The following is an 11,526-nucleotide window of genomic DNA, read 5'->3' as shown; positions in this document are numbered from 1 at the left end:
TTGAACATTTGTTGATTTGTGTTATTTACTTGTATAATCAGAAAAATAAGTTCATTGTGTTTGTACAGGACATTAGAAAAAAGGAGGGGAAGTCACTCAAATGCTTAAGATATTGTCATGTTCTTGACTTTCTCTTACACCCATTTTTATGTAGTTATGCATACCTACTTGTTTTCACTTAATATTGTATCACAGGGTTCATCCTTTCACTGGTCTTCATAAAATATCACATGGCTGTGTACTATCATCATTTTCCTGCTAGATATTTAGATTTCTTCCTTTATTTTTAAAAATTACAACTAAATTGGTAATAAACATGTTCGTGTATAAATTTTTGAATTTCTTAGCTTAGGATAGCTTGCCCGAGGTGGAATTGCTGAGATAAGATTTAGATTTTTTGAGGCAGAGACATTTGCTTTTCTGAACCATTAACTTCTGATCCTCCCATGAATATATGAAAGTGCTTATTTCATTATAACCTCAGTCTGATTCAGTAGGATTTAAGAAATAAAATTGTTTTATATGCTCTTTCTGTTAGAGACACCCTCATTTATTAGACCCCTGGAGGACAAGGCAGTAACCCGAGGTGAAACTGCAGTCTTGCAGTGCATAGCCGGAGGGAGTCCTGCCCCTCGCCTCAACTGGACCAAGGATGATGGCCCACTGCTGGTGACAGAACGGCACTTCTTTGCTGCAGCCAACCAGCTTCTCATCATTGTCGATGCTGGGCTCGAAGATGCTGGGAAATACACCTGCATTATGTCTAACACCCTTGGGACAGAGCGTGGTCACATTTACCTAAATGTCATTTCATCCCCCAATTGTGACTCTTCGCAGAGTGGCATTGGGCATGAGGATGACGGCTGGACCACAGTGGGCATTGTCATCATCGTTGTGGTCTGCTGTGTTGTGGGCACCTCTTTGATCTGGGTCATTGTCATTTACCACATGAGAAGGAAAAATGAAGACTACAGTATCACCAACACAGGTGAGTGGTACCCACTTGACTCCTGTGGCTTGTACTTGAGTCAGGAATGTAGTACAGGATTTACAGGATTTACTGCAAAATGTAAAAAACTAAAGAGCTTTGATACTTCACGTGTGGTAGAAGGAAGAGTTTTTCTGTTAAAGTGTTATATTTCCTTGATATAACGGAACCCCCCCCCCATGAATAATTTTAAGAATTTGTAGACACTCCCTGAAAACTGCTCTCATAAACATCTTACAGGTGTACCTTCTTTCCTTAATGCCTAGGGCCTATTTCTGTCGTAATTTCCCTGTGGGGAAGAGTGGAGCCCTTATGACTGAGCTCAGTCTTTCACCCCACTCACCCTGAAATCCTGTAAGAGAAGAGGTCCAGCCAGATAAATTGTGAGAGTGTGCCTGGGAATAAGATTTTAGGCTTTAGGTTTTGTTTCTTTTGGTAATACTTTTAAGATGAAACTTTGAGAAGAATTCTAGTGAGAAATGATTTTAGGGGAAAATTCCAAGGTACATAATCTTTTCCTGTCCAATAGTATCAAAGTGCACCACATTTGCAAAATAGTCTTCTGAGTGTTGGCTTAAATTGCCTGGCTGTATTTGAGCGTTACATGCAGATTTCTCTTTTGCAGAGGAGCTGAATCTGCCTGCAGACATTCCCAGCTACTTATCTTCCCAGGGAACACTGTCTGAGCCACAGGAAGGCTACAGCACCTCAGAGGCTGGCAGTCATCAGCAGCTTATGCCTCCTGCCAGTGGGTATTTCCACAAAGCCACGGATGGTAATGACTGTTGCATGTGCTTACCACTTCAGCCCTACCCCGCTGAGTTTATTTTTCAGTGTACAGTTTCCCCCTTTAAGCTGGAGTAATATTTTAAAGTAAGATACTCAATGAAAACGTTTGGCTTCATGCAAAATAGGGTGAAAACTGACGAAAGTCTTAACAGAGAAGAAAATCATCTGACAGAAACGAGACACACATCCTTACACAAGAAATTGGGAGTACACAACAGAGGCTCCAAAACCAAGTGTTACTATGGGAAGGAGAAGCTCTGGAAACTTTTTTCAGGTGTCTTTTATCTGATTCAGGCATGAGCACCCTTCAGACCATATCCAGGGGAGGTTTGTTTCTCCTGCTCACAGGTAGATAGATATTCACTAAAGTTTAAAGGGTGATGATGATTCGCAGCGTTTATCGGAGAATGTCAGAGAGAGGTAAAATGTTCCCTACTTAAATGAGCCTGACTTCTCAATACTGCTTTTCTTCTCCCACTCCACCCTTCCCACAGGGAGTGACAGGACACGGGGGTGAAGTAAGGGATAGGAGAATTGGGTTGGATTCCTGGTTCTTCGTTCCAGCTATGTGGCCATGAACAAGTTACTTAAGATCTGAGCTTCAATTTCCTCATTTTTAAAATAAAATATTTTACAAAGAACTTCTCCCAAGAGTCTCACAGATTCTTTCAACAAATCTTTGTGGTACATCAAGTACTATATAAATGAAAGATTACTCCATTTCTACAGAGATTTTTTTAGGCTGGGTGTTAGCAGAGCTTCTCTGTTTAATCAATAAATTCGATTTTATTTTGGCTCTATGGAAAGGGGGGATATTACTAACTTTTTAAAAGAATACTTAAAAGCCTTTACTCTTTGAAATTTATGGGAACTAACCACTGCCTTCTGGGTTAAACTAAATTTTAGGTCTCTTCCAGGTCTAACATTTTGTCGCTTGATCATGAATAAGGAACTCGCTCTTGATTCTTCAGTGTCTTTCCCCTCTTTCCTCATTCAGTTTTCAAACCACGTAAGAGTCCGGGGAGCTTATTACTAAACCTCTGCCAAACACGTATTTGTCAGACAGGACTCAGCCGTCGGAGGCTTTCTCTAGGGTACTTTAGCAACTAGTGTTGCATAACCTCTCGACTCATGAAAGTAATATGGGCTTTTGGGAGTCATTATAACTCCTTATTCTCTGCTTTAGTTTGCTTAAGTCAAGCATGGCTTATAGCCTAGTGCCAGCCATATTTTGGCTCCCTTGGTTTGAGTATGGCCTTATTCAGGCTGGACAAACAAAGATGGTTTAGTGTTGAATTCAAGAGCATGGGCTCTGGAGCCAGAGTGCCTGAGTTCAGATTTCAACTCCTCACTCTTTCAGTATGTCTTTGGGCAAGTTATTTAATTTCTCTGTGTTGTACTTGCCCCATCTGTAAAATGGGCATAATAATAGTACCTATCTCACAGGAATGTTGTGAGGATTGACTTACTTTACAGAAAGACCTTGGAACTCACCTGGTTTATAAAGTAAGTGTTGAATAAATGCCAGCTATGATGATAATGATGGCAGCTGCTGAAGAAAACTGATTGGCAAAGCTGGTTCCTTCACTGAAGGATGTTCGGGTTCTTTCCCATGTTGTCCTTAGGTGGCACTGCTACCCGGGTCATCTGCTCAGATTGTTACGACAATGCCAACATCTACTCCAGGACCCGAGAATACTGTCCATACACCTATATCGCTGAGGAGGACCTTCTCGATCAGACACTGTCCAGCCTCATGGTCCAGATGCCCAAAGAGACATACTTGGTACATCCTTCCCAAGATGCTGCTACCCTGGAGAGCCTGGTCTTATCAGCAGACAGAGAGGTGTCTGCCTTTCCCACCAACCAGGAGAGGATAAATGAGAAGAAGCTTTCCTCCACACAGATGAGCAATGGTAAAGGGCACAGTGGTTTTTGTTTATTTTGTTTTTACTTTCACCGCCTTGGTTTTTCATTCTGTCATTTAGGTAGCACTCGGATTTAACAGGAACAATCAAGTTGGTACAATGGAGTAATTAGCTACTGTTAGCTGGTGGAAAGTGGAGCCAGAGATTTTTAGAGATTAGAGTTACAAAGAAGTCTGCATCTGAAGGATGAAAACAGCTTTTGTGGGAATAACAAGACCACACCTCTGACAATTTAGAAGCCATATAGAAAAAGCTTTTAACGAGTTTCATATAGTCGTTAATTTTTTCTTCCATCTTTATTTAAATGACGGAGATTTGAAATGCTAAGGATGTAATTTGGGCATACTTTGGTGGAGGTTTTCACTGAGATTTTAACATGTTTTAGTTGGTCTCTGTGCTATCAGGTAAGTATTAAATGTCAATATCACTTGGCAAGTGTTTGCTTTTGTCTGTGAGGAATTAGGATAGGGGCTGTGAGTGGGAAAGCAATTTTGGGATGGTGTCTTCGGTCCCTCATAGCTCAGAAAAAGGAATATGTATTGTATTGTGCAGATGAGTCATTTGATAACTCGGTCAGTAAAATAAAACGAAACACTTTCAAGACAGTGAAGGGCATATGCCTTCCTGTTCATCCAGGCTTTTCATCAACTGTCACCCTCTGTCATCCTGAAATGGAAAGACACTGGGCGTAGGGTGGGGTGAGAACCAGAGGTGCACAGAGGAGGGCAGTGTAGAGCGGTGCTTCCAGGAATGGCTCTGGCAGGAGTAAATGACCTGACCTGGGACTTTTGAGATGTGCTCTGTTGTTCTTAATTAAGGGACCAACACTAAAGATTTTAAAGAGGATACAGGTCAGAAAAAAGTATACTGTTACTGAAATGAGTGTCTTGTTTTTAAAGTTCAGTGTCCATGAAAGAAATGCACCAACATTGAATCCTTTTTCCCATGCATTGAATCCTTTCCCTGACTTCGGGGTATCTGACACGTTCATCTGGTCTGTCAAGGAGGAGATGAGCAGACGCGAGTGTGTGGGTGCAGTGCTCATGCTCACCCGGGCTGCCCTGGCTCCTTGGTGCTCAGTGTTTTCTGTCAGCATCCGGGTCACCCCGAAGCTTGTTAGAAATGCGCATCATGATCCCACCGGACCTGGTGAACCAGAGTCGATATTTTAACGCAGCCCCAGGTTCTTTCTGTGCATATTAAAGCTTGAGAAACCCTGCTTTCGCTTACTTTTCACATGGGTTTTTTATTTTATTGTATTTCTGAGCATTTGTTTCCAGAATGTTTGGCTAGCTTTTTCTAAAATGCATCCTCATGAAGTTAATATAACTTTCAGTAAACAGTCTCTGGGGAGAGCTCTCCAGTGCAGTAAAAAAGGAGAATGAGAAATTCATATTTTTGAGACCAAAGTACAGATAATCTGATTTAAAATCACTGCTTTTGGTTATTTTGTTGTTAGAATTATTGGCATGCTAGATACTGGAGGGAAATGGTTGTTTATTTTTAAGACAATTTTTTTTACATAGGCATTTAATTGTTATTTAAAAATGTAATGGCTGCTCTGAATCAATTTTGGTCTAAGTATCATGCAACTTTTGTTACAATATGGATACTATTAGTCTGTTTTCCATGTGTCTAAAGAGTTTTACTTTCAAAATTTTGTAGTAACAGAACCACTAATAGGCTAAAGTAGATGACATGTAGCTTGGATTCAGTAAATAATTGGTTGAGTTTGTTGACTAAGAAGGGTTTGAAAAAAACATAGTTCCAGTTTTTATTTTTTTAGTTGTTGCTGAGAAGATGGCCAGTATATATTTGATCTTCAGGTCCTTTTCAGGAGCATTGCACATCTTTATGTTTTTGAGGATTTGGGTAAAAGTAAATTTTAGAAAATTTATTTTGAGCCTGTCTTCGCCTCTGATAATTCTTGTCTTTAATTCTCAGAAACATTTCAACGGCCTCTGTGGAACGTAAGCAAAGAGCTAGGCCTGCCTCATCTTCCCTTTTCCCAGCAACCGGTCCTTGAGTCGCCACAACTTCATGCAAATGAGGGCCTGGCAGAGAGTGGTCCAGACTGTTCCGCGTCCCCCACGCCCTGTCACAGGTCACCTGACCATGCTTTTGATTTTAGTAGGACTCGGAACGTTCAAGATGGTAGTGAGGGCACATGAAACTCATTCCAGGATGAAATCTGGGCAAAGACCCAAATTAATTAATTTTGTATTTACTACCTCAGAGTTCAGAAGACACCCCTGAGTCAGCATTTGCTTTAGTCTTTGTCTACAATTACATCTGACCACACCAAGGTACCCCAAGCATTTGTTTGGGCTTCTGTCTGACAAAGAAGGAGTAATGGCTGACGGAAATGGGTACATCTAATAAGAAATGTGCAGCAGGGGCCGAGGAAGATACAAGACAAATGTGCTTCCTGATGGTTCCATGGGGATGTGCCCACGTGTGCATTGCATATTAGGAAGAGACTCGTTGCTGCTTGATATGCTGATTGTCTCAACTCGCAAAATGACTCTGAGAAAACATCACTGTTCTGTTTTTGGCTTCCAAAGAACAAAAATCACTTCGGAGCCCTCTGGGAAGTGCTCCTGAGAGTCCTCGGTCGTGCTTAGCATGTAGTTGAGGCTGGGGCTTTGATATTCAAGGTCTTAGACAAGAATCCCAGGCTTGACCCACTGTCACCAGGTCAAGGGGTTTTGTATTCACGTGAATATAGTTTTTGGGGGAGGTCCCTATCATCCAGGGATCTCATTGTAAATATATGTGCATTTATAAATAATTTTTGTATTCATTGACCATATGTGTTGGCTACAATGTAAATATTTTTGATATGCTAAAATTATATATATAATCCAGTTACAATATTGACAGCATCTTCTCAGACCACAGATTTTTGTATATCTTGGGTTTAAAGTTTCAAAAATGTATTTGTTAAGTATATGTATAGAGGCAGGGTACCTAGCGATTGCGTACACACAAACACAATCTTGGTGTAATTAACCACTTCATACCTGAAGGTTTTTACATCTCATCATTTGCCATCTGTTTATAAGTGCCAGGTAATATTACCTTTCTAGCATAAAAAGGCTCTTTCAAAAGACGAGCAGTCTTGTCATAGCCATATGCACATAGATAAAGGAAAACTTGTTTGGAGAATAGCTTCTTTCAACAAAGTACTTAGTTGAGAAAGCCAAAGATTGCTTCTTTTCTGTGTTTGTTTTCTTATAATGTCTCTTCTACTGATGCACAGTGTATCTTAAGAAGGGAAGAGGGCTTTCGGGAGTGGAAGAAAGTGCAGAAATTTTTACACTGTAAAGCTTTAAGAGTGGCCCTTGTTTTGTACAAGTGATTATTTAAGCCAAAAAGTTTTCCTGAATTTCTGACAGAAAGCTTTATTTAAACAAAGGACTTTACACTAATGGATGGAATGAACTGAGGTTCTTTCTTTGTGCTTTCAGATTTCCTTACATAGGCTGTCACATTCTGTCCTCTAAATCTATTAAGTACTGATTATGAATAGATAACTTCAATCACTTAAGTGACAATATCTATTTCTGAGTCATTGTGCATTTCAAGGGTTCTAAACTCACATAGTTTCTCAGCTATTTGCTAGAAAGCCTAGCTGAGTTTCGTACCGTGTTTCCCTGAAAAGAAGACCTAACCGGAAAATAAGCCGTAGCATGATTTTTCAGGATGACACCCCTGAACATAAGCCCTAATGCATCTTTTAGAGCAAAAATTAATGTAAGACCCGGTCTTATTTTCGGGGAAACTCAGTACTAGTTTTCAATCCTAAATTTTGCTCCGACAGGCAGCAGCACTTCTTTAGTTGTTTTTACCACTATGCCTTTTTCCCCCCTTTTTCAAACTGTCAGCCTCTGTTCATTTTCACTTTGAACGTCTTAAATATCACTGTTTTCCTATCCCTTCCATTTATGATCCCTCTTCTTACTAGGTTGTCGTATAATTTGCACTGACTTAGACTCCAGACTTGACGTAGTTCCTCGCTCTGCTACTTACTGGTCGTGTAATCAAGGGCTAGTTCCATTACTTCTCAGCCCGATTTTCTCTTTTATGAAATGAGGGCATTTTACTAGATGCTCTAAAGCCCTTTCCAGCTGTAACATTCTATGAATCTGTGATCCCTCCAGGACCACGGAGGATTATGCTCCTCTAATGAAAAGCTGCTTTCATGAAATGTTTGTTCGAGTAGAACAAGGGTGACGCTGCTGCTTACTCTGCGTTGAGCCAGATTTATTTCCTCTCCAGCAGGAGTAATGGTACAAGAAATACTCCTGAGGAGAAGAAATACTCTGCTTCTAAACAGAATCAGTAAACAGAGACTCTTGACTCTTGGAAACCACCCTTTGCTCTCTAGAACAGCAGGTCTAGAGTCTGACCTGCTAGTCTGAATGCTAGTGTTACACCACTCCAAAGTTCCAGAATCAGGAGAGGTGTGCCACAGCTAATCTGTGGCTAGTTTGTGACTCCTTTACCTTTCTCATGTGTTCACGGCTACCCCCGTAACTATGCAGCACTATGCAGCACTCACATTCTGAGACTTGCCTGAGTGAAAAAGGGTGGAGTTAGAGCCAGACTGGAGGAGAGCGTCAGCTGTTACGTGTGAGAGGACAAAACGCTGTGAACCAGCGTTCTAGGAAACTTCAAATACGAGTGCTGCCTCTGCTCTAGCATTGGTCGTTCTGCTGCTGCTGTCAGAGGCTGGTCTGCATGGCCAGGTTCTCCATGATGGCAGCTCACATGTTTGAGATGTTCTCCCAGATATTTCTGGCTTGCCTTCATAACTAAACAACTTGCTTAAAAATCTAGTCAGGAATTTGTGTACATGTGAATAGCCAACCCTTGGTCTTAAAAAAAAAAAAATTGATAAATGCTGATCGTAGGAGGAATACCTGAAACTTTTCATACCGTATATGTTTTTGACCAAGCAGTGATATAACTCTCTACTAGAACCAGGATCGGCTCATCAGTGTTTCTTTCCAGCACTCAATGTTTGCCTCAGGCCAGTTTAATCAGGTTGCAAGAAGCACCCGCAAACTAAAATGCTGAGAAAACTACTCTGCCCCCGACTCAGTTACCACTTCCTATCAGGAGGGATGCGTACATTCTGTTCAATTGTTTGTGCCCCTCTTAGACAGATTCTTCAAGTCTACCTGGAAGAACTAACATTATCCTTGAACTCCAAGCCTTACTGGCTTTCTGTCATTCAGCAGCTTCTGAAATGCTTTCCCTAGTATACAAGTTACTATATAGAATAGGAACGAGCAGCACCAGCCCAGTGTGCGTCCCGTCTATGGCACCACCTCAATGCTTTAATAAAAATGTATTTTTCTGAAGGTAACTTGCATGTTTAAAAACAGTTGCCTTCACATTGCCCACTCGGATTTTGTAAAGGGAACATTAAGATGTCAAGCAACTTAGACTCTTACTCATTTTCCTAAGAAATGGGAGCTATGGCAAAAGTCTTTACTTAAAGGATTGTCATACAGAATAAGGATGAGATGCACTCTATTCCAGAAGACGGGGCAGTGTATTCAGTGGGGCAGAAGTTACAGAGAGGCGCAGTACGTTCTTGCCAGTAATTCTACATAAGCTGCTCTTTAACCGTTAGGTTTGTCTGACAATTGGATACAGCCTTTTGTGGGAAAAGTACACACATAAACTAAATAATCATCTGTTAATAGCATTGAAGAAATTTCTGCATTGAGACGGAACATGAGCAAGATGACTTTTAGGTCTCTGTTTTATCATTGGGAATCACCAGGAGCACTTTGATGTTCTTAAAAATTTTTTGTCCTTCAGAACCCTGTATATGCGGTAAGTATAGAGCACTCAAGAATTTTTTTAAAAAAGCGTTTTGGGTTTTGGTTGACAAAAGGAGCCTGTTCTACATTAATGGCTGAAAACATGAAACTCTGGGCTTACTTTTCTGAGAGAATTTAATCTATAACTAGTTATTAACACAAGTGGCATTACCATAGTAAAAAATTTAAAAGCCTATAATGTATTATAACCTTCCCTTTTACTCTTTAATTTTTATTCCTGTTTCTTCTAATCAGTGGGACTCCATTTTGAATGGGGTTGGAATTGTGTTCAGTTTTATACCAGTATTTTACCCAAGTGAGTTCCGGCCTTTTCTATTCATTTGAATATCCACAGAAATGCCAAGAGGGTAACAGAGCAACGGAGGTAAATTTGCTGTCATTGTCACTTTATGCTACATCCTCCATTTCTTATTTTGCTTCTTGATACAGATTACAAAGGTAATGGACCTTAAAGGTCAAGCCAAGATTTTTTGGCAACCTGCAAGTAATGTTTCATTTTTCTATTACATGGTCTCTTTCCGAGTTCAGTTTGGCAAATATTTTTCTTTCTAACTTACAACTTTTTTTGTTTGGAGTACAATAAACCAACATCAGTTAGCCTCAAAATTCTTTCTGTTTTGGACAACTGCCTGGTTTGTTGAAAAAATAACAAGTTTTGACTTGAGAGATATATCACAAGCTGCTCTTAACAAAACACCTGAAAGCCCACGAATCACCTGAAGGTTTTGTGGGTACCAGGGGTGTGTACGCACGTGCGTGTGTGTGTGTGTGTATGTGTGTGTATGTTTTAAGAGTAATATTGGACCTGCTCCCTCAGTGTTGTGTGGTGAGTCAGTCTTAATCTCCACCAGCTCGTGGGGTGAAGATGAAAAACAGTGCAATTTGAGCCTGTTTTCAAATGTAAGGAGTATAATTACCAACTGTAACTGTCTTGAAAGAGAAATTGATCATCAGGTGGTCAAGTGCTCTTGAAATATGTCTTGGCTACTTAAAGTGGCCTCTTAATCTGTAGAGAGACTCTTCGTACCCCGTCCTTTCCCCCAGTTCTCCTTTGTTCCCTTTGGGATGTCAGTTTGAGCAGCCCTGGTACCAGATGTCCCTCAAGAGAGAGAGAAGCCAAGGTGTTGAGTGTGGCCTTTCCTGGTATCTATTTATATTTTCTCACACATGAGAATGTATATTTTATAAAGCATGTGTTTGTCTACTTGTTTGTCTACTGTAATATGTCTTCAATAAAGCTAAAATACATTACGATTCTCTGGTCTTTGCATGCGTCAAGTACAGCAGCGAAATGGTGCATTTAAAAGTTTGTGGGGTTTTGAGAGGGTCTCCAAGTCGCTGTACAAGTTAAATGGGCAGGGGTCCTGCTGTATTTCCTGCTCAGTCTATGAGTCCCACACTGCCTGCACATGCCCCAGGTGCCCCCTGCACCCCCGAGGGCTGGCACTGTGTTCTCTGCCTCCCTCCCGGTGTTGACCATGGTGCGCGATGCCTGGCAGGATGGAAACAAACCTACTTAATAGTTCTTGAGAAAATAAGAGTGCCTTCTGCACAGGGAATCATTTGAACGCAGCATTTTCTTTTTTTAAAAATTTTTATTGGGGAATATTGGGGAACAGTGTGTTTCTCCAGGGCCCATCAGTGCCAAGTCTTTGTCCTTCAATCTAGTTGTGGAGGGCGCAGCTCAGCCCCAAGTCCAGTCGCCGTTTTCAATCTTTAGTTGCAGGAAGTGCAGCTCACCATTCCATGTGGGAATTGAACCCGCAACCTTGTGGTTGAGAGCTGGTGTTCTAACCAACTGAGCCATCCGGCCACCCAGAAGGCAGCATTTTCTAATTTGGTAAATCTTTGATTAACAAAATATTGGAAAATGTCAGTATCCTGGTCCACTTTCTCACTATACCATGCGAGGGGCCATTTTCTTTGAGACTGTCAGTTTTTTGAAGGCTGGAGATCGCGTTGT

At 41.0% G+C, this 11,526-nt stretch overlaps 1 protein-coding gene across 4 annotated transcripts in view; it reads left to right on the top strand.

The window, feature by feature from the left end:
* The window catches only part of LRIG2 (leucine rich repeats and immunoglobulin like domains 2), a 91,524-nt gene extending 80,707 nt beyond the window's left edge, over positions 1–10,817 (top strand). For 3 of the 4 annotated variants that reach the window (XM_081026037.1, XM_081026034.1, XM_081026036.1), the window contains 4 exons: positions 539–988; positions 1,614–1,763; positions 3,403–3,693; positions 5,650–10,817. In XM_081026037.1, the coding sequence (XP_080882163.1) occupies positions 539–988; positions 1,614–1,763; positions 3,403–3,693; positions 5,650–5,876 (1,118 nt within the window). In that variant the 3' untranslated portion in view covers positions 5,877–10,817. The remainder of the gene's footprint in view (positions 1–538; positions 989–1,613; positions 1,764–3,402; positions 3,694–5,649) is intronic. The other variant, XM_081026035.1, reaches the window with a different exon arrangement.
* The last annotated feature ends 709 nt before the right edge of the window (positions 10,818–11,526 follow it).

This window comes from Rhinolophus hipposideros (genome assembly GCF_964194185.1).
Source record: "Rhinolophus hipposideros genome assembly, chromosome: 19".
Lineage (NCBI taxonomy): Eukaryota > Metazoa > Chordata > Mammalia > Chiroptera > Rhinolophidae > Rhinolophus > Rhinolophus hipposideros.
The sequence above is the reverse complement of the archived record's forward strand: the minus strand, read 5'-3'. Positions and strand labels throughout refer to the sequence as shown.